This window comes from Vigna angularis, chromosome 4 (assembly GCF_016808095.1).
Source record: "Vigna angularis cultivar LongXiaoDou No.4 chromosome 4, ASM1680809v1, whole genome shotgun sequence".
NCBI lineage: Eukaryota > Viridiplantae > Streptophyta > Magnoliopsida > Fabales > Fabaceae > Vigna > Vigna angularis.
Genome location: NC_068973.1, coordinates 37846641 through 37870993, shown reverse-complemented (window position 1 = coordinate 37870993; position 24353 = coordinate 37846641). Strand labels below are relative to the sequence as shown.

The 24353-nt window shown below is 32.4% G+C and overlaps 1 protein-coding gene and 1 pseudogene across 1 annotated transcript; both read right to left on the bottom strand.

The window, feature by feature from the left end:
- Positions 1–5036: 5036 nt before the first annotated feature.
- LOC108330660 (PHD finger protein ALFIN-LIKE 4) lies at positions 5037–8174 on the bottom strand. The gene is made up of 5 exons (XM_017565168.2): positions 7931–8174; positions 7812–7844; positions 6862–7090; positions 6103–6232; positions 5037–5545 (listed from the first exon to the last, which is right to left on the bottom strand). Exons 1-5 carry the CDS (start codon positions 8031–8033, stop codon positions 5282–5284), a joined length of 759 nt encoding a protein of 252 aa, XP_017420657.1. The 5' UTR covers positions 8034–8174; the 3' UTR covers positions 5037–5281.
- Positions 8175–12976: 4802 nt separating this feature from the next.
- Positions 12977–15829, bottom strand: LOC108330943 (PHD finger protein ALFIN-LIKE 4-like; annotated as a pseudogene).
- Between the last annotated feature and the right edge of the window lie 8524 nt (positions 15830–24353).

The following is a 24353-nucleotide window of genomic DNA, read 5'->3' as shown; positions in this document are numbered from 1 at the left end:
TCCTTATCTCTCGCTGGAACAACTAAAAAAACGTTCTCTAAGCTCACATCATTTAGGTGATCATCACAAAAGAGAAAACAAAACAAAATAGACAATATAAAAGCAATGGTAAGTTAGTAATACGAAACAAATTGTATAACATTTAGACAATAGCAACCATGAATCACATATAACATACATCAACCCAAACATATCTTAACATGCAAGGACCTAGACTGACTATCTGTATTTATAATGAATGTCGAGCTATGACAAGTTGTGCACTTGTGGTGGCTTATACTATTTTGCAAAATCATTGCCAGTGGATTTCACCCTACCACACTCACAAGGTTAATTTGTTTCACGCCTTGGATCATACTAGAAGCACTCAAGACTAAGATTTCCTACTACTCTCACCACATGTGTCAATCTTCTCTACTTGAGAATGAAGGACCATTAGAGTGTCAGGATAACCGCCAATACTGAGCTCTTTGCATTCAGACTAATGAACCACACCACGAAGTTCCACCTTGAAACTAACTTTCATAACTTTGAAACCATTGATGTCACTTCATCTTTACATTGAATCCATTTGAAACCATATACATATTCTTGTTTCCAATTCATATTATAAATCAATTCATACTTCACAATAAGTATTATAAACCAATCATACAAACACTCACATACATTGAACACACTTTAAGAAAATATATAAAAACTTAGTTGAAAATCTAATATTGTCACTCAACCATCAAGTCTACTCGCTCAGCTAAAAGTGTTTATCAGCACACTCGCTCACCACCAAGACTCGCTCAGCAAATACAGAAACAATGGATTATGCTCGCTCAGCAACTACACTCGCTCAACGAGAAGTGTTTTCTTGCTCAGCTAGAATCCACTCGCTCAGCTAGATTGCATAATTCTACAGCACCAAAACTACAGAATTTGCACCCTTCAACCACTCATGATTTGTCCTATGCATCTTTCTCAACTTCTAACACTCTTAGATTGTATTCTAAATTCAAATGGACTTAAACAAATGTATCTAAACCAACCTAAACTCATTTTAAACTGTTTTACCACAAGATTTCAATCTAAAATTAACCTAAACGTCACTTTAGAGACCAAAATTTAATTCTACAAGTTCTAGCTCATTTTTTATTAACTTAAGGGCTCTAACAAGTCAGAAATGACTTACCAATACCCTCTAAAATCACCATTTTGACACAAGACTTAAAATTCAAAAGCTCACTAGTTCAAACCCCCAAAATACACTTAAACAGCTTTGTAAATACTCTAAAATGACTACCACTCAATTCTAAAGTTAATTCTCATCCCAAACAAGTTACAAATGACCAAATAACAACCCTAAAACAGTTGTTTCTTCACCCCTAACACCTATTTCTCAAACTCACCTATCAAAACCTCCTTTTTAAAATTCACCATCCAAGTATTTAATCCCTCTTCCCTCTAAATACTTTGAAATAAATTTTCAACATCAAAACAACTTCATATTACATCATTCAATACAACAAAGACATTCAATTTTATCATATCAAACATAGATCATACAATACAATAACATACACATTTAATTGAACTAACATAGCATAAATACTCAAATAAAACATATTTCTTTCCTTACCTTACACCAAAGCAACAAAGCTCTATAAACACAAAACCCTTGCTTAGAGCTCAAGGAACTCTAAAAACGCCTATAAAACATCGAACAATGATCAAAGAGAGTCCTTAAGACCTCTGATCTATAGGAAACTTGGAAAGGACATTACAACTCACATGCAACAAGAGATCAACATGATCTTAATTAAGAACGAAAAAAGAAAAGGAGTTGAAACTTACTTACTCTATTGAATAAACTGGATCGAATAGAAACGTAGACCTCGTTGTCGTGGTCGATTAAGTACCTCCTGATCGTTAAAGAGATGACTCAAGATTTAGAACTCTTAGAGAGAAGATAGAGAACTCTAGAAAAATGATTTCTAGAAAGATGATACATTAGTAAAACTTGTTTATAACAAAATTATTTATAAATAAACTATTTAATATTAAAATAATCGAGTCTTACTATTTTTAAACTACTACCACTTTTAAAATACTATTTAATACTATTTTATGAAATTTTACAGAGGTGTATGTAAGAGACTAAAAAATAAAGAAAAACTCAATGCTTTAAAGAGCGAAACTTGAGGATTTTTTTAAGGATAGTTTTGAAACAGTTTTTGATAGAAACATATGGAAATAAACATATAATTTAAAGTGGAGGGTAAAAGGAAGAGCCATTAATCTTCATAAATTTTAAAATAAAAAATAAAAGCAGATTCTTTGTATTTTTTTTTCTTCTGAGTTCATTTTTTGTTATATTCAGCTTATAAAAAATAATTATAACAAACGAAAAATATTGACAAGATAAATAATTTAACTCCAATTTATGTTTGAAAAATAATAATTTAAAGGATCAATTAAAATTTAAGATCTTAATTTATATATATATATATATATATATATATATATATATATATATATATATATATATATATAAATTAAGAATCAATCAGAATGAAATTGAAGTTAAATTTACTTATATATACAAGCAGAATAGAATTTAATGGTCCAGTAAACATAAAATTAGAATTTAATATGTCTATTTATAAACAGGATGAAATTTCATAAAGTTCAATAGTTTTTTCTTTATTTAGAATGCAAGTAATATGTTTCTTTGAAGAAAATACATCTCTTTAAGGTAACTGTAAAGAAAATGTTAAAATTGTAATTTCATTTTTGAATATTTAATTTTAGATTAACTCCTATTTATTTATCTAATAATCCACAAAACCAAGGGCAATCCCAGCTACTTTATCTTTTCTGTGAGCTACTCAATCAAGAAAAAGCATTTATTAAAGCTCTCTACAAGTGAAACCATTTTCACAATTAGGACTAAGTTTGGAGTTGAATTTTGCACCCAATTTGTATATATTAAATATGATGAGTTACTATAATATTACATATTGTCACAATTTAATGAAATAAAAGGAACAGTATATGTTAATTTTTTTAAATTATTTAAACACTTTTAAATAAGTAATTTCAAAAAACACAGATAGATAAGATTTATGATATCTAACCATTATAATCAATTTAGAAAAAAAAATGTTATTTAAATATGAAATTCTAAATGGGAGTTATACTATAGGAGTATACCAGTAGTTTTGAACATAAATTAAGGACAACTTTGAAATCCTGTTATGTTCCAGCAATTTCCAATCCACCTACTTTCAGCTTATAACCTTAATTATTTTCTAATGGTTTTGAATACCCTAAAGGCGACATCATTTTTTCAATAATTTTTCCTGGGGATTGAAATCCATTAATTTTACTTTTTTCTTATGAAATTGTTTATACTTCTTTATTTTTAGTGTGCATATATAAAAGATAATTTTTATCTTTAAATCAATTAAATAATTAAAAAGATATTAAATACATCTGAAGATAAAAAATAAATATTTTGTAATTTTGATATTTATAGTTGAAGTTAAAAATTATTGTAAAATCAAGATGTAAAATTGCAAACTAAAGTTACATCATAACATTTTTCTCAATCACAAAATTATACAATTGAAAATTTAAGAGATTTTTATTGTGACTCTTCTGAGTTTTTGTGTATTAGTGAGATTTTAAGACAAGTTTTGTGTATTATTGTAAAAAAAAAGTATGTGTTTTTGTAACACTAGTAAAATATGAATTAATGAATAAAATTTCATCTTGCCCAACCCACAAGACTGTATTTAAATATGCATTTTAGTACATCAATTATCTCATTGCACCTCTGTAATTTCTTGAAACATCCCCATGATATTTTAAAAAAAATCATGATACACTTTTCTTTTCATACTACTCTTTCAAGTTAGAAGCTTTGTAAAATTAGTGTTTTGAACAGTATAACCTGTAATGTAGTTAAAATATTTATAATTTTATATTGAACCTAAAAATACACCAATATCATAAATTTTGGAATAATTGATTAAAAATTAAATAATTCAAAATAAATTATAAATAAATCCATCCAAAAATCTCCATTTGATACTCCCTCTAACAAGCCCAATAAATTAATACAGAAACATAATTATAAAAATCAAGATCATATTTAGTAAAACAAATTCATGTAAGGTTTATTAACTAATTAACAACTTTAAAAATTTTAAATACAAATATAAGTTCAATAACACGTTTATAAATAAAAAAATTGAACAGTATATAATAATTTTTATTTTGGATAGAATATAATATCACAATTTTTTTATATGGATTGCTCGAAACTTATTAATTAGTATAAAATCTCATTAGAAATAACTATTGATGTAATTTTTTTTGTTTGAAAAGAGTTTATTTAAAGAAATACCCTTTATTTTATAAATGTATAGTTTTGGGAAAATATAAGTTTATACATATTTTAATGTATTAGTTCTAAATGATCATTATTTTTTAAAAGGAAAAAGATTTTATTAAAAGATAAAATAAAAAAAAAAGTGTATTAAAATAATTAAAAAGGAAATTACAAAGAAAAAAGTAAGAAAAAAAACATTAAATATATTTGAAACAAAAATTAAGTTACGACCTTACGGACTAAACTTCTTTATCAAACTATTATTTAAGCTGTAAGAAAAATAAATCTGTTTCATTAGATATTTTCGTTTATCAGAATACATTCATAAACTAATCAAATAAACATTTATCAACAGTAACTGAATCCATGATCGGATAACAAATCCGTCAATGAAATGCAAATCTAAAGTTGCCATGGGGATGATCCAGTTTCCCTATCAGAAACTCAACTGATTATTATTACTAATCATACTCTTAATCAACTCAAACAAATATTCTATTTTCCACTTTTGGTCCATTCTATTCGAATGGAAGAACGTAAAATAGAAAACAATGACATTAACGGCAAAATACAAAATTAACAGACGATAATATAATTTTTTCTTGACGGTCTTTTCTTAAACGAGATGTTATTTATGATGCCTCCAAGATCAAGGAAATATATGGTAATATTTGAATTAGCTTAAAACATAAATATCCAAATTTTAGACAGAATGAAGCGTTACTCAAATACCTAATATAAATCTGAAATAAGGATTAACTTTTGGATAGAATAAGCTAATATAAATCTAAGAAGGAATATGCAGTTGACGTAAACAAATAAGCAGTCATAAATATCCAAAGTTTGCATTCAATAGAAGTACCTAATATAAATCTGAAATGAATAAAGTAGAAAGTACTATTGACGAACTCTCTTGTTGCTGCAAGATGGACATTTGTACTCCTTGATATTCTGAGCCTTCGCAGGGGTAATCCTCACACATCTCCCATGAAACCACTTCTCACAAATGTCACAGCCAATCCAGAACTCGTCAGCATCATTACCATAGTTCTCTCCACATGCCCCACATAGTTCCTCTCCATGCTCATCATCCTTTTCCAAAGCACCCTCATTCTTTGGTTCCATTGATTTTGAATACTTTTCTTGTGATTCAGAACCTCTCTGCAATTTTCAAACCAACGACATTATCAAAAGGGGCAAACACAAACGTGGTGCTTCTATCATTACAAGTCTTTTGGGTCTAAAAAGAAGGCTTGTACAACCTTTTCACCTCAAATGCATTATTGCTGTTGGATATAAACGAATACTACTTATTTTGTTTAGATCTAACTTCCAATGGTAATACATTAAACTTTGCACTGTATTTATTTAGGTTCAGTTCCAATGTTAGCATTTGAAGTTCAAACCCTTCTTTCTGAAAAAGGAAATTCTCTTAAAACAGAAGCAATTGAAGTTCAAAGACAATAAACTCATCCTAAATCTTGAATTAAACTAAAAAAGTTAATTAGTTTTATTGTAAAACTAAAGCTATATCATCTGCAAAAAATGTAAACGTTAATGGTTAGTTTCTTTGTTCACCAGCAGGAGTTCAAAGAGGTTAAACTAACCAAATCTTGTATCAAATTAAAGAAAAAAAGTAATTAGCTTCATTGTAAAACTAAAGCTATGCGATCAGCAAACAACTACTAATGGTTAGTTTGTTTTCTCAGATTGAATACCTTGTTTGATTTAGATTTGTTATTGTCATGATTAGAGACTGATGACTTCTCCTTTCCTTGTTTCTTGGCCTTCCCAGCAACAACCTCAAATATTGTTGGAAGATCATTTATCATACTAAAAAGACTCTTCCTGCACATGAAGAAAGAGATATAGATATTAATGAAAGATAAAAAAATTGAAAACGTATATCAAAATATGAAATTAACTACAAAAAAAAAGAGGGCAAAGAATCAAATTATTGAGAGGGTGCAAACTGAAACAGTCTATAATCAAAGTTAGTAGGGAAAAATCAGCCTTTCAACAAAAGCTTGACTTCTGTACCTGAATTTAACACTTATTGTAGAAATTACACTTTGGGTTAGTTGAAACGAAATCCAAATCCAGCATGTTATCTGTTCCTTTATGGATTATATGTGTATTATGAATTTCATAAAATCCTGCTATTTTGCAATTTTAACCCCCTTCTCAATTTAAGGTAAAATTCCGATTATATCATCTTGTTTCTTATAACCTAATGCTTCAACAAAGGCAAATAAATCAACAAAAAACTGTCCATAGCTGGATACATTAAAAACTCAAATCATTAGGGTAAAATTTTAGAACATAATATGAAAAACAGTGTTCAGACATCCCAAAAGCTGAGCTAAAGGTGTGTTACTGAAGATGAAACATATCCCCCATTTAAGGGAAACAAAAACCGTTTGTTGAGTAAAAGTAAATGGAACGTGCCAATAAATAGTGGAAAGGAAAACAGTTACCTATCAGCCTTATCAAATCCAAATCTTGCACCAAAATACATAGCCACAGAAATTAACCATGTATCACTGTGAACGGCAACCAAGGATAGCCAGTCCTTTTCTTCCATCCCGTCTCTGGCAAAGTTAATACCTAATGCTGGTTCTGGAAGCTCTGGAGGAACCTCCTCAGCAGGTAGATTGACTTCCCAGTGCTCGTTAGGAAATCCATAAAGGCAAAGATTTTCCTTATCTGTATGACAAAGCTCATACAAATCAATTATAGTTATTGAAAATTCAAAAGTGTACAAATAAATGTGATGAACTCAACCCTTGCACATCAGAAAGAAAGCTAGGACAAATGGCCTTGAAAGAAACCATAATGAAACTAAAATTTAGATCCCCGACAACCCATCATACACGAATGATAAACTAATAAAAAAAAGTAAAATGAAGCCCTACGTATCAGTTTGATCCGGTTTCAGTTGGCAAGTGAAGTGTATCAAAAGAGGAGGCAAATTTAAATGAAATCTACAAACACATGAAGAAATATTCCCCTTCCCAATTCAGCAGCGACAGTATCAGGGTACGGTAATGTGAAAAAAACAAGTAGAAATAAAAAACTTTTCAATTTCAACGAGATTTATTGAACTATTTACATCAGGTATGAGACGAATTAGTTTGATATGAAGAGAACTATTTCGGGACGAAAATAATAATAACACACCATATAAAACAAAATCCAGAAGTACTCACGTTAGAATCACAGAGATTAATAATGTAATTTAAAAAAGAAAATACTCGGTAGCCCAGTAGGGCATTTGAAAAAAAAAATAGAGAATTAGTCAGGTAAAATCATATACGAAAGCCCAAAAAAAAAACGAATGGAATAAAAGTGAAAAGAAACGATAAGGGGCAGGGATTCAAGAGCGATAAAGGTAAACAAGCGTAGAGAGACGCAAAAACAAAAATACCTGGATCACACTGCTGGTAGAACAATTCAACCTCTGCATAAGAAAGAAAAAGTTACGGCAAGGAATAAAGGCGTAATTGAAATTGGAAAATGAAAATTAAGAATAAAATTGAAGGGTACCGGTGGTGAGGGCCTTAACAATGGCGGCTCTGCGGCCCTTGAAATCTCGGAAGACCTCGTTGACGGAACGGGGATTGTAGGGAGGTCCTCCGGCTGCGTCCATGTGTAAGAGAGAGTGAGTTCAGTTAAAAGAAAAGATGGAGGGAAAGGGAAAACAAACAAAGATGCCAAAAACTCTTTTCACCACGCCCTTCTTCTCTCTCTCTCTCTCTCTTCTTTCTACAACCAATTCAAACAAATTCAATATCTTAATATTCCTATTTATAAAACCCTACCAATACGATTCATTACTTTAGCGGCATTTATTTATTTTGTGTATAATATTTTTTTAAAAATTTCATACAAAAATAAAAAGATATGTATAAAGGTAATTGACTTTTAGAATTTGACCTAATTTTTTAAATAATAAAATACAATAATCTCGTTTTACAAAAACATATGACTTTGAAACATTGATGAGATTTTTTTTTAATTTATCAAAATATGAATTAGGTAAAATCTGTTTTAAAATTTGATGCTTTTTACTTCTTCAAAATAATGCCCAAAAATCTTATGAGATTTTCGTGGATTTAATGGTTAATCTCATTTTATAAAATCCTATAGCAGACATAGAAAATATTTCCGTATTTATAATTTTTTTGAAATTATGGATGTAACTGGGTAGATTGAGTTTTAAAATTCGATCTAAATTTTAATTTTTAAAATAATAGAAGATTCATTTCTTTTATAAAAACCCTATAATATAAAAGTATTGCTGTTTAAAAGTTAGAAGTTAGGTCAGATTTTAAAACACGGTTTATCATCTACAATTTTTTTAAATCCATTTTTGATAATCATTATTAATGATGATAATGGGTAGATTTGTTGTAGATTTAAATTGATCTTTAAGTATAAATTCATTCACAAATCCGTGGATATGAAATATTTGTTTAATATCAATTTCATTAAAAAACATATATTTATCTTTTTACTATTTCAAATACCAATTAAATATTTATTTTACAAAAATAAAAAACAAACCATATAAGTATTTAAATTTAAAAAGATAAACGTTTTTTTCTTCTATATCAAATATTAAAAAATAAATCATAATCATATAAATATAAATAAGGTAAAAGAAATAATGAAAAGTTATTATAAATATTTTAGTCATTTAAAATAAAAATGATATAAGGATAAATTAAATATCTACGTATTCATTTTGATTTTTTTGTCCCTTTCAAAAAAATTAGATAATATCCATATTTATATCCGTAATCAATCCACAAATCTCCCATTAAAATCAAAACTATCCGAAGAATATCTACAAATCTTTCATTAAAATCGATTTTTTTTAGAATATTACAAGGCACATTTCGTTTATCATTTCTAAAAAAAATTATTTATATTTATATTTATGGAAATTATCAAAATAATTTTAAAATCTCATCTAATTTTTCTTAAATACTAATACATGTTAACCCTATTTAACAAAACCACACTTCGTCACAACTAATTTTTTTAAATACCTAACAAATGACATTATAAAAGTAATAAACTCGATTATTTTAATATTAAATGTTTTACTATAAATAGTTTTGTTATATAGAAATTTTATTATTTTAAAATATAATTTCTTTATAGATCATTTTTTCTAGAGTTTTCTAATTTTGTTATAAGAGATTTTCTTTTCCTGCTGTCTGATTGAAGAATTGAGAGCATAGATCATTATAGTGAATTCTTCAATTTAAATCAATTAATTTTTTAATTTGAGTAAGTTAAATTTTTAACCATTTTTCTTAGTCTTTTCTTATATTGGTTGCACGTGAGCTTCACTCGGCTTACACATGTCCTTTCAGTATTCAGTTTGAGTTTTGTTGATCAGTAGTTCTAATGGTGTATCTTGATTGTGTTTTTGTTGTTCGATGAGCAAATAGAGTCTCTTGAGCTTGTGAAGTCGTTTTAGGACCCTTAGGCCCTGTTCTTTTGAGTGGATTTGAGAGGATGGATTTGAGGGAATTTGAGAGGATTTGAAGATAATTTTTTTTGTCGTTTATTTGAGTGAATTTAGAGGTAAATGAGAGTGAATTTGGAAATAAAATTTGTGAGAATTAGTATAGAATTATATTGACATGACAAATTAAAAAAAATTATTTCCAAATTCACTTTTATTTACCTTCAAATTCACTCAAATAAACGACAAAAAAAATTATCTTCAAATCCTCTCAAATCCCCTCAAATCCATTCTCTCAAATCCACTCAAAAGAACAGGGCCTTAGAGTTGTTTGGTCATTTAGATGTGAATTAATACTTTAATTTTAATTGATAGACAAGTTTTATTTGAGGTTTGTATGATGATATGATAATTGTTTTGAGTAATTGAAGTTTTTGATGAAATTTGGTACGTTGAGTTGTTTGTAGAAGTCCTATGTTGAATTAAAATTCATGAATGTTTGTTTGTAGTTGGTTTGATTATATTAGAATTGATTTTTGATGAATTTGAGAATGTTAGATTGTTTGTTCTGAGATGTTCAATTGTTATGGAACCTTGATGTGATAAGAAGATAGAAAATTTGTGTTTTTGATCCAAAATGAGAGGTTTTGACAAGTCAAATCCTAAAAGAATGATTTTGGGGAAAATTTAAAACTTTGGGAACTGTTTTTGGGTTAATCAGGACTTAATTGGCCTTTTACTTTGCAAATATCTGGTTTCTATAGATTGAAAACTTTTATGAGTTTTTGGGTAGTTGGTTTGATTTGATAAACTCAATTCATGTTCACATGAGTAAATTTGTATTTAATATGAGTTATAAACATGTTTATCAATCAATTTTATTAGTAAGAATACCAATTTGGTTATTTGAATAGGTTTAAAGTGCATTTAAGTTAATTTTTAGAATTGTTGTCATCTGATATAGTGCTCATGAACAGTCTTGTAGGACGTTGAACGCTATAAAACCTAAGAGCTACTGAGTTTTTGAGTAGGTTCTGAGCGCCATGAAGTCAAAGAATTATCTGATTTGTGAGTGTTGAGTAGTGGAATTGAACATTGAGCGTCACTTTTCCACTGTAGGCCCGAACCTCTTTTACTTTTAATTTGCTAGGGGCAAAAGTTGTGCCGATAAGTCTTTATCTTGGATTTTTGAGTCTTATGAGTAAAAGATTAACCTCATGAGTAGTAGGTCGAGTTACCCTTTGTTTATAACTCTACCGAGTATAAATACTACCATGGGTGTACACCTTCATTGAAGTCTATGTCAAAGCATTGTATCCGGATAATTAAGTCTAGAGTCAAATGATTATATGTTTTTATGAGTTATAAAATGTTTTAATGTTGAATTAATATGTGATTAATGAAATTGTTTATGAAATTTTCTTTTAAACACTTGTTCACCCTGTTGTCTCTTTTGTTGTTCTTGGTGTGTTGTTTGTTTCTTTTGCGATGATTATCTGATTGGAGAGATAAGTGTTGAAGTATCATAGATAGAGAATGATGATACCACAGAAGTCTTTTTGATGGTTTAATAATTATGTTTAATTATTTTCTTCTAGATAATTGTATTAATCTTGTATCTAAAAGTGATCTCATATTTATTTTGTTTTATTAATTTTATAATATTTTATTTTATCCCAAGCTTAAAATTGAGATGTTACTATTTTTATATTAATGGATAGTTTTTTAAACATGTTAAATAACACATAAAAAAAATATTTAAAGAAAAATATATCAAATTATGATCACTTAAAAAAAATGATATTTTTTAAAATTTATTCATTTTAAAAATAACTTTGTTAATAACTTGAACACATCATTAGTTTAAAAAAAAAATTCTTCACCCGCCGCTACTATTCTCTTCCATTTTTTTCTTGATTTTATCCTGATAAACCGGTGGTAAAAAAAGTATTAATTTATCTTTTAATAATATATTTAATAAACATAGCAGAAAATAATATTTTAATTTATATTCAGAATACAAATGATTAAGTTATTAATTTTAAAAAATTAAGGAAGTCAAACCTTGTTCACTAAATATATTATTCACATAATATATATAGCTCATGAATATGCATCGTTACAACACTTTTAATCTTAGTATCATTTTGTACTCTGGGTTAAGAGAACCTAAAAAATATAATGTTGTGTGCATTTCTTTTAAGAGAAAAAAATAAGATATCATTATACTAAATCATTAAATTTGAAATGGTGTATAATACTTTACTACACATGATTTTTATCTAGAAGTTTATTGAAGTCTAAGCAAGTGTTCCATTTTTTTTTCAGGTCTAAGTTTAGGTGAGTTTTTAAATTTTGTTATACAAATTAATAATAACAATTAAGTTAAATTTAAAATATATAAAACCTGTACCATAATCTTAAATTAAAATCATTTAGTTAATTTTTTATAAATAAAAATTATTTCATGCTTTATTATAGATCAGTGTAGATGTAATAGTTTATAGTTGTACACTATTACCTGATAGTTTATTGCGAACAACCGTTCTAAAAAATATGTTTGAGATTAGTTACTGTTGGTGAATATTTTGTAATGTAATTTAGAAAATGAAGGGTGCATATCAACTAATGATAATAAAGTTGCATCATTTTAACAAAAAATAACACTTACAAAAAGAAATATATATATATATATATATATATATATAATATGATTTAGTAATGAAAATAATAATAATAGACAGCATGTATTTTTTTTAATTTAAACATTTTTTTTCATTTTTCTAAAATTTAACTATTTTTTAAACTAAATTTTTATAGTAAAAAATTATTTTAAAAAATAAATATTACCTATAATAAAATTATAAAAATTATTTAAATTCATTTTTTGTAAAATGTGAATTACACAGCACATGTATTCTTCAGTGATATAACCTTATTTAAAATGAAGCCACAGAATCTCAGTGTAATCTGATTTGAAATAAACTCTTCTTTCTAGCAATTAAAACCCAATCTTTTGAGAAGTGAATATATTAGCACACAACAAATCAAGTAATAAATGGAAAAAAAATTAAAGGAGTACAATTACGTGCACTGAATCTCTGTTGGGGCCATTTCCCTGCATCAATTTGCCTTTATGCCTTTATGCCAGAGACTGATATGCGTTTGTGCAGCTGCAACCTTTATGTTATAGTTGTTATTCTCTTTTTCTGTGCCCGAACTCGAACACGACAATTACTAAAAAACAAAATTTATAAACTGATATAGCAATTGGGTTTAAAAGTTCAAGCCCTTACTCTCAGGCTCGGATTTAGATTCCTAATATAAATGTGCAAATTAACAGTCATAAATGTCCAAGTTGGTACCTAAGATACTAATATAAATCTGAAATAGATTATAACTAGAAACTACAATTGACGAGCTTCTTGGTGCTGCAAGATGGACATTTGTAATGCTTGATATAGGCAGCCTTAGAATGGGTAATCTTCACACATTTCCCATGAAACCACCTTTCACAAATGTCACAACAAATCCAGAATCCATCCACACCACCCGCATCGTTCTCTCCACATGTCCCACAAGGTGTCTCTCCCTGCTCTTCTTCCTCTTCTTCTTCCTCTTCTTCTTCCTTTGATTCCATTGTTTTTAATAATTTCCTTGAGATTCAGAACCTTTCTGCAAATGTCAAACCAAAAGACATCAACAACGGCAGTTCACTCAACTTTACACTGTAGAATTGGATTTGGATTTCTCTGTACCAAAATATGTATTAATTTTCTTTCAGTTCAAAAGTTAGCATCTGAAAAACCAAGCAAAACATCACCAAGGGACGACACTACAACAGTCTATGATAGTTCATACCCTTTCCTATGTAAAAAACTCCAAATTAAAATTAAAATCATTGTAAAAACAAGATATCCTTTCAGCGTGTATACCTTGAAGTTTGATTTAGATTTGTTGTTATGATTAGAAACTGGTGACTTTTTCTTTCCTTGTTTCTTGACCTTCCCAACAACAGCCTCGAATACTGTTGGAAGATCATTTATCATATTAAAAAGATTATCCCTGCACATGAAGAATGAGAATAGATATTAATGAAAGATTAAAAAAAAACTTGAAAACATTCATCAAAATATCAAATTCACTAATAAATGAGAGGGCAAAGCATCAAATTAAGAAACGAAACACTCCATTATTAAAGTTAATAAGGAAAAATCAGCACTCCACTTAAAGCTTGACTTCTGTTCCTGAATTTAACGTTTATTGTATAAATAACAGTTTTGTTTTTCAACTCTAACAAATATAGAAATGAAATCCAAATCAAATACTGTTATGAATATGAATTATGAATAAGTATTATGATATTTGTAAAATCCTAGGATTCGATATACTTATTGCAATTGTATCTCTCTTCCAAATTTAAGGTAGAATCCCCATTTTTAACATCCTGTATCTTATAACCTAATGCTTTATTTATTTATTTATTTCAGGCGCAATTAATTCAACAGAATAACTTGTAGGTAACATAATGCATTTACATTCAACTCATCTAAGGTACAATTTTAGACAATAACACATATAAAACAGTTCCCTACCAAAGATAAAACATATCTCTCATTTATGAAAAACAACTGGTCAGTGGAGTAAAACAGTTACCTATCAGCCTTATCAAACCCAAATCTTGCTCCAAAAAACATAGCCACAGCTATTAACCATGTATCACTGTGCGCAGCAACAAAGCATACCCAGTCCCGTTCTTCCATCCCATCTCTGGCAAAGTTAATACCTAATACTGGCTCTGGGATCTCTGCAGGCACCTCCTCAGCAGGTAGATCGACTTGCCAGACTTCATTAGGAAATCCATAAAGACAAAGATCATCCTTCCCTGATATCACAATGGTCATACAAATTAAATATAACTATTGATATTACAAAGGTCATACAAATCAAATATAAGTATTTAAAAGATCGTCCTTTTACAACAGAAAGAAAACTAGGATAAATAGCCTTGAGAAAATTTAGAATGAAATTGAAATTCAGATTCCTGCAACCCAGAATGCATGAATAATAAATTAATAGAAAACAGTAAAATGCAGTCATCTATCATATATTCAATTAGCAAGCGAAGTGGTACCAAGCAAAAACTATAGGCCCAAGTACCAAAAAATCGACAATTTTAATTGAAATCTGCAACAATCTGATCAAATACCCCATTCATAATTCAGAGACGGCAGTACCACTTTATGGTAAGAATGAGAACAAAGCAAGCAGAAAAAGAAAAACTTTACGATTTCAACATGCATTGAACTATTTGACAGTACCACTTTATGGTAAGAATGAGAACAAAGCAAGCAGAAAAAGAAAAACTTTACGATTTCAACATGCATTGAACTATTTATCATCGCGGTCGTGTCGACTTAGTTTGGCATAAAAGAGAATTAATCAGGGACGGAAACAATGATCGCACACCATATCAGATGTATCCAGTAGTACTGGCATTACACACACCACAAGGCATACTAACGAACTTATAAAGAAAATAAAAAAATACAGAAAGATTCAAGTAGGGCTTTTGACAAGAATTAGACGAAACACAAAAACGTAAAAAAATAATTGAATTGAATACAAGTGGAGAGAAACTAGAGTAGGCAAGGATTAAAAAAAACTAGAACAGAGAGAAAAATACCTGGATCACATTGCTGAAAGAAGTCTTCGTAATCTGCAAAAAAAAAAAGTTACGGAGAGGAAGAAAAAACGTTATCAAGAATTAAGAATGAAATCGAAAGGTACCAATGGTGAGGGCCTTAACAATGGCAGCTCTGCGGCCCTTGAAATCTAGGAAGACTTCTTGGACGGAAGGGTGATTCGACGGAGCTCCTACGGCTGCCTCCATGTACCGAAGAGACTGTTCCGTTAAAGGAAAAGATGGAGGGAAAGGGAAACAAAAATATGCCAACCCAAAACATATTCAGTATGTGTTAAGTCCAATTTATAAAACCCTATCAAAATTTTTGTATATATGGCTAGAGAGGTAAATTGAGTTTTTTAAATTTTACCCAACTTTTGTTTTTTAATCTCACTTTTTAAAACTACAGAGGGTGGTAAACTGTGTTTTAAAATTTTACTTATTTTTATTTTTCAGTCAAATTTTTAATTTTTCAAATTATTAAATATATTTATTTTATCTTATGTTATAAAAACCGGCGGATATTTTGTATTTATGGATAAGCCCCTTTTTCATTAAATTATCACCAAAATGATTTTATTTTATAAAATTATGGATGAAGGTAGATTATGTTTCTTTTGATTGTCAAAAGTCTCATCCCTTTCTCTTCCATTAACTATTAATTATTAACTAATAACAATTAAAAACAAACCAAACTAATCTATAAACATTATTCATCTAATCATATATTAAATAAATATTGATTTTATTTTTCAAGAGGAAAATGGTGGAAAAAAATTGTGAGGGAAGGGGAAATCATTTCATTCAGTTTTCATTAAACAACTTAAGATATTAAAAGGAAATCCAAGCCCCGCAAAAAAATAAAAAATAAAAACGGAAGAATATTATGCAATCTAATATTATTCGGAAATATACCTATTTAAATAGAAAAAAGTACAAATATACTTCTTTAAATCTTATTTTTTACATATAAGCAATACAATCATTCATTTCTAACTGTTCAAAATTTAGTACTCGAATTTCTAACTTAACTATATAAAAGGACTTATATTTATCATGAAAATAATTATCTTTATCTTACAACCTGAGACCTCAGTCATAATAGCTTCTTCTCCATTGCAATTGAAGACACTATTGTTCTTGGAATTGAAGCAGCTGTATTCCTGTTGGGGTGACTCCACCACAGCACTCGATTATTAATCGTTGAAAAGTTTGAATATCCTCTCGACTTGTTTTCCTTACCACTGGATCCGCTGAATCCAAACTTTTCTTCAGTACTTCCACTCTCTTCGCCAAGCTTGTCACCTGTATATGTTTTCAACTGATGTTCATCAATAATGATTTGCATAAAATCAAATTGCATTCCATGCATTGTACCTTCCTTTGTGGCCAGTAAGATATTCTTTCCCTGCGGCAAATACCCTTTATCACAGATACCGATACGCCTATTTCTGCAGCAGCATCCTTAATCGTTAAATGGAACACACCTCTCAGATCATTCAATGTCATCTTTTTTATTCTCTTTATCTGTGCCCCAAACCTTCATTAGAGTCATGCAAATGCAACACTTTTAGACAAACAAAAAAATATGTATAACCTGAAATTGGCGGTTGGGTTTAACAGCTGAAGAAGCCCTTTTACTCTCGGCCTCCAACTCAGGCTCTGTACAAAAGTAACGACTCAATAATCATATTTGTGGAATGACATGATTCATGGAAGAGAAAAAGTGACAACCAAAAGGGATAATGACCAACGTGGGATTGTGTTTTCTTCTTCCCCAATGAAACCGCCAACCGTTTCCAGACCAGTGCAGAGGGCTTCATAATAAGTAGACAACGGATCTTCTAGAGCAATGTATCCTAATTTATTCTTCTGTGTGCAGTATTCTACCAGGTAACTCTTAATTTCTGCTGTGCTATTGTGGGAGAAACTGATACACCCAAATGCAGACAAGGGTTGAATATACACTAAAACATAAAATGACGATGAAGCTTTGTTTAATGTAACATCTCCATGCAAAAGTTTTAGAACGTACTCAATCCTGCGATAAGAGTCGCCTGAAAGGCCATCCGGTGTGAAATTCTGACAGTGGACTATTGCGTGGCTAATCACCCCGATCTCTCCATGAATCTCAAATGTTTCATCACAATCAGAACCTGCGATATATATTTTAAATTTAAAGAACATGGTTAAGGGAAAGAATTAAACCCGGAATGTAAGATGAATCAGAACTTAATTAATTACCGTTGGTGTAAATCAATTGTCTAAGAACTTGACAGCAAGTGCAGAACATTGGCTTTGGTACAGGACGACAAAATCGAAGGTCGTTTAAATTTACATCTGCACTCGTATTTTCTCCGTTGGGAAACGTATTATCGCCATGCACGGGATGATATTCAATCATTGGATCCATGAAAGGAATTTTAGGCTTCCTCGTCGACCAATTCCCCTTTTCCAAGTTAGGTACTCCTCCTCCTACGGTAAGATGATTGCCATGTTCAACAAGAACAGGAACATTTGGTTGTTGGGGCTCGACGTCGGGGTGGTCATTGACTGTATAGACGAGTGCGGGATCTGGTTCGATATAGTTACAGATGAGTGGATTGTGAAATGAGTGGGAGGAGTTATCCCAATCGTTATCCATGGATACATTGGAGGCAGAAAAACACTTAATCACGGTGAGGAAAATGGAAATGTCTGCAGCGGCGACGCCAAAGACAGCGCCGCCACCGACACGATTCGTTGGTGACTGAGACAACGATAAAAAGTGTTAAAGAAGTATGTTGGTGGAATGCATGGGAACCATAAAGGGACTAAGAGTTGTGAGTGGCAGTTATGGATCGTTGGAAATTTGAAGTTGAGTATTGTTTTGAAAATCTATATTTAGGTACGAAGAGACTTTCCTCTATAATGCCGTTTCCCTTCCTCATCAATTCGTTCGACCATGCCTTATGTGAATTTTAATCTCAGTTGTGATAACCTTTCCATTCTTAGGATAGAAATGGGGTGAAAAAGAACGAAAAGAGGGATGAAAAAAACTGTTATATTATTGCTATTTGCTTGATTAGAGATATAAAGAGAATTATTTTAAGAAAATGTACACAATTAAAAATATTAACATTTAGGTATATAGATGAAATTTTCTTTATTACCTAATGTATAGAGTTGACATTTTGTAAGATACATATTTATTTTTATTTGTTACTATGGGCTCATAGTCGATCGAACGGTAAATGTGCAGAAGAGTTGGTCGATCGATGATACCTCTCAGGTCAATGAACCGATCGGTAAAATCAGCCCGACCAATGATACCTTTCAGGACAATGAACCGATCGGTAAAATCAGCCATTAAGGTAATCAATAGTAATAATTGTCGAGGAGTTAATGAAAATAATTGTCATTTATTGACAATTAATATTGTCATTCATTGGTGGTTAATGAGTCAGACCTAACGGTAAGCTTATTATAATTTATAAATATTTGTGTAGCAAAGAAGACAGGTAACTTGAACTGAACTTAGAGCTCTAATAACTAATCTTGATTACAAGATTACTACGCGAGGTCACTGACTTGAGCGTCAGAGTGTCTTTTGCAGGCACCCTTCCCCGCGGCTTGGACAAGGAGAAGAGAGAAGTCAACACAACTGGACATCGGAGCAGACAACTTTGAATGTTTTGGATTAGGGTTCTAAATCCTGCCGAAACATTTTGGCGCCCATCGTGGGGCCGAGCGGCATCCCCTTTTCAGCCACTAAGAACCAGACAAACGTTCAGTTTCAAGATGACTACTTCGGTCGGGCGCCTGATCTTGACTGGTGGCTTGCAGAAAGTCTCACCACCAATGTCAACCAAATTTTAAAATTTTGTGCACTCGGCTTTATCCAAACATACACTTGTTTTTGATAACTATTGTTATATCATCATCTTAAATTTATTTTATTCTTTATTGAATAACTTAACTTGTATTTTTATTATCGATCAGAGAAAGCCTACGGCATTTCCTGGCGACGAAGGCACAACTATGGTGCCATCTATCCCACCTAACGCCCGCAGCCTGAACGCTGAGGCGTAATAAAGATTGATGATCACGTGTTGATGTTTTGATTATTTTAAAGTGACCAACATGGGTTGGGATTTATGTCCTTCCATCAATCGAAGCCCGAGAAGTGCGACGCTGGGTACCGAAGATCCAAGCGATCCGCTATCTTCAATCAACAGAGTTCCTTTGGCGGTGCTTGCGGCAGGGAGAAAAGGTAAAGGTGGAACCCGCGGGAAGAAAAAAAAACCTAAAATAAAATAAGTAATTACCTTCTCCTTTCTACACTCAAGAACAAAAGATCTACGACAATCATCTTGGCATCTGGTTTCATCATTTCCCTCACACGATGCCAAACAACAGTAGACATTTCTGGCTACTAGACTAACACGATGATGAAGCATTCACCTGATCTCCATAATATGGTAGCTACAACATAGATTATGACAATCTGGCATTCATTCTCGGAGTATCATGTACTTCACTTCTTGCACATGAGAACATAGATGTTAACAGACAATGTGAGGGCAACCACCCCCCACCTGCTGGTAGACAATTCGAACTTGAGAGTTGTGACGACATTATTTCATGGCAGACAAATATGGCCCTGTCTTCTTCGTATGCCCCGAGAGCGGCTACGAAGGCCAGTCTGATAGCTTCTGCCGAAGAAAGACATCCTCCCATGGCCAAGCCGATGTGTTCATCGTTCGGCTCCGCTGTTAGAGCATGGTCTTCGATCTTTGGTCCCTCGCGATCCTCGCCGAGGGTACTGTCCAGAAGCTTCTCGCCTGTACAGGTGCTGACAACGCCGGAGTGCACCTTGGTTGACCTCGGAGGCAGTGCTACAGTAGTACAGGAGGGAAGGTCGTCGCCCACGGCCACCACCTCAGTTGCAGCCAGCTATGGCGATCAACGGGGGGCGTGAAACTCATGTTTCACGTATACGGTCTCAACGCCCACGCTACCTTCCTCCTGGCCTCCGGCTCCACCATTGTCGTCCTCTCCAAGTTTGAGGTGCACGACAGGCTCTACCATCCACAGGATCCAAGCCTTCATTCTTTGGCCCACAGGCCAAAGAGGGTTCCCGGTCCCCCACCAACCCGCTTCTTGCTAACGACGACCTCTCCACCGTTATCGCCGGGTTGAACGACGCCTATAGGGAAGATCAATGGGCTAAGACCAACCTTTAACAGCGGCGGCAACCCTTATTGTCTCTCTTCTTGATGTCACGAAGGCTCCCGTCAGTAAGTGCGTTGGCCACATGACCGTCGCCGAGTCATGGAGCACGGGCTGTCTCGTGTAATATATCGCGCGCGCCGCCCAACAGAACCTCTACCTCTTTGTCACCACAACCTTAGGTGGAGTCTTCAACCGCGCCGGTGTCGTCACCGAGGTCATGGGCAGATCTAGCTAACCGGTTGCTTGAGCAAGCTCGTCCGCGAAAAACTCATCGGTTGCATGGTGGACTCCCGCGCGAGAGACCGCCAAACAGATCGCCCAGTCATTCTCCTCTTCGGGAAGGTCGCCCCTTCTGCTACCAAAACCGAGCGGTACCAAAACCGAGCGGATCTATCTCCTCGATGATGACCACCGTGTGACCGGTTTCAACATCATTGGTGACGCTCGCTCGCTATCAACAAAACTATCGCCCCGTCACCAGCATCCTCGCATTCAATGGCTCGTTCGTGTCTTCCTGCACGACTAAGAGAATACGCTCATCAAAGCCTTCAATCTAATCTTACCCACCGGCGACCCCATCGCCATCACAATGCATTTTCATTCGAGATACAACACTGTGATCTCTACCACCACGGAACTAGTGATCCGGTAATTGTGTGTCCTCCACGGGCGATTCGTACATGCTTCATCCGTCACAGCGTCCGTGCACTCAAGGAAAGCGTCGACAAGTCTCATCACGAGCTCCACAACAGCCGCTGGACGCGATGACAAAGTGCCCGAGATCCTTATCGCACGCGTCCTTCACTTCACCGAATGCAGAGATATTGCCACTATTTTCAACTTCAGTGATTTTCAAATCAACATGATTTAATTTTTATGATATCTTCCAGCGACTACTCGATTTTAAGAGTTTCTCTAGTTTCATTACTTGTGGAATTTTCAACTGGACACCTCAACTCTTATTTAACACCTCCCGAGTGGTGATGGTTCATACAATCATCGTCAACATTTTTTCTTTTGTACAGATTGGAAGTGCAGGTGATAGGATCGTATGCTTGCTCAGTAACCCGAACGCGAGGTTACCTTGAACATGAGTAAAGAGCTGCCGCTCGGTAACCCGAATCAGGCTTGTTTATTGGCACTGATCGGCGATGACAAAGAGTCTCACCATCAACGCTCACCAACTTCGGTACTTACGTCGTGGTCGTTAAGTCATCTTATACACCAATTCAGGTCAAAGAAGTGTCCTTGGTTTGCACTTTTCTTAATAAGGAGAAAAGTAAATGCCCAGCGGAAAATCAAGCTATTTCCCACTTCATCTTTTAACAGCGGCGATCAAATGGATATTTTTATTATATCTGGCAGGTCACAAGATTCTAAGACTCTAAAGCAGTCACATTTCGACCAAGCGGTCACGTCTATATTCTTGATATTATCTTGCATGTCATAAGACTCTAAAGCAGTTACATCAAGACCGAACGGTCTCATTCACTCGTTCGTCTGGCCTCAACATCTCGACCGAGCGGTCACGTCTATATTCTTGATATTATCTTGCAGGTCACAAGACTCTAAAGTAGTTACATCAAGACTGAACGGTCTCACTCGCTCGTTTGTCTGGCCTCAACATTTCGACCGAGCAGTCACGTCTATATTGATATTATCTTGCAGGTCACAAGACTCTAAAGCAGTTACATCAAGACCGAACGGTCTCACTCGCTCGTTCGTCTGGCCTCAACATTTTGACCGAGCGGTCACGTCTATATTCTTGATATTATCTTGCAGATAACAGGACTCTATATACAAACTACTTGGCCAACTTTGAGCAACCGATCGGCAGGGAACATTTTTCAACCCAGTGAGGCAGACTCTTCGTGAGCTCTCACCTTGGTCTTAGGGCACGCTCCTAATGAACTCCTAAGACCTAAATCAAGTGGCAAAGCAAGCTCTTTCGTGAACTTTCGCCTTGGTCTGGGAACACTTCAAAGGAACTCTTAGCACAAAACCCGCTCAGACGATAAAGAATGCATGCTATTATGAATTGAAACTCAGGTAAAATCCTCTGCCGATTGATATAACTTTATAAACCCAACGCAATATCAAAAATTTTGCTAAGGCTTGGGAGGCTTATGTTACTATGGGCTCATAGTCGACCGAACGGTAAAGGTGCAGAAGAGTCGGCCGACCGATGATACCTCTCAGGTCAATGAATCGATCGGTAAAATCATCCCGACCGATGATACCTCTCAAGTCAATAAACCGATTGGTAAAATCAGCCGTTAAGGTAATCAATAGTAATAACTGTCGGGGAGTTAATGAAAATAATTGTCATTTATTGACAATTAATATTGTCATTCATTGGTGGTTAATGAGTCAGACCTAACGGTAAACTCATTATAATTTATAAATATTTGTCTGGCAAAGAAGACAGGTAACTTGAACTGAACTTAAAGTTAAAGCTCTGATAACTAATCTTGATTACAAGATTACGACACGAGGTCACTGACTTGAGCGTCGAAGTGTTTTTTGCAGGCACCCTCCCCCGCGGCTTGGACAAGGAGAAGAGAGAAGACATCACAACTATACATTGGAACAGACAACTTTGAATGTTTTGGATTAGGGTTCTAAATCCTGCCGAAATATTATTTAATTGAAATCTTTAATACACATTTAGATATTATTAAATTGAGTTTCTTTCTTTATTTCTTTATATTATTTTTTTTAGATGTATAATTTTTTTATTATTTCCAAATCACATGCTTAAAGAAAATAAGAATAGATATGTGGGTTGTATGTGTGAAAAGATGGAAAGCGTGGGTATCTTGTATGCTAATTTATAAAAGTAAATATAAGATATGTGTTAGTTAAAAAAAAATCTTGAATTTAATATTGTAACAACTATTTTATTTCATTCCAACAGGTAGGGTTGTCAAAACAGATTAAAACTTCCGGACCAATTCGACCTATTACATATTGAAGCTAGATTGGATTTTAAAAAATTTGTAAATTTAGTCATAGATCAAAACTGAACCTGACTCACTAAACACCGACTCACTAAAAATCGACTCATTTAAGTTAAACCCATAGTGAGTTAGGTTGGTTCACCAATCCATCCATAAACTTTAAATTATATTAAAAAAATAATTCAAAACTTAAACCTCTTATGCTAAGAATTTATCCATTCAAGATTATAATGGTATAGATGAATAAGTGCTAACTGTGGTTTGATATTAGATAATAATTTGTTTTGTATTTTTTTGATTTTGAATTGTATTTGGAGTTTAACATAATTTTAGATTGTATTTGAACTATATTTTTTTAAAATTTTAGATTATATATGATGTTTAATATAGTTTTGAATTATATTTAGATTGAACTTTATTTAGATTTTATTTAAAAGAAATTGTTATTTTTTTTGAAATTGAAAAAAAAATTGTAATTAGGTAAACTAACCCATTTAACCCGTAGGATAAGTCGAGTTTAACTTTTTTATTCACTAATAAGCAAACCAAATTTGGTTGGAGCAAACCCATGGTGGAGTCAATTTGGACTAAGAACAGCTCTACAAATACTTCTAATTTAAATTTTAAATA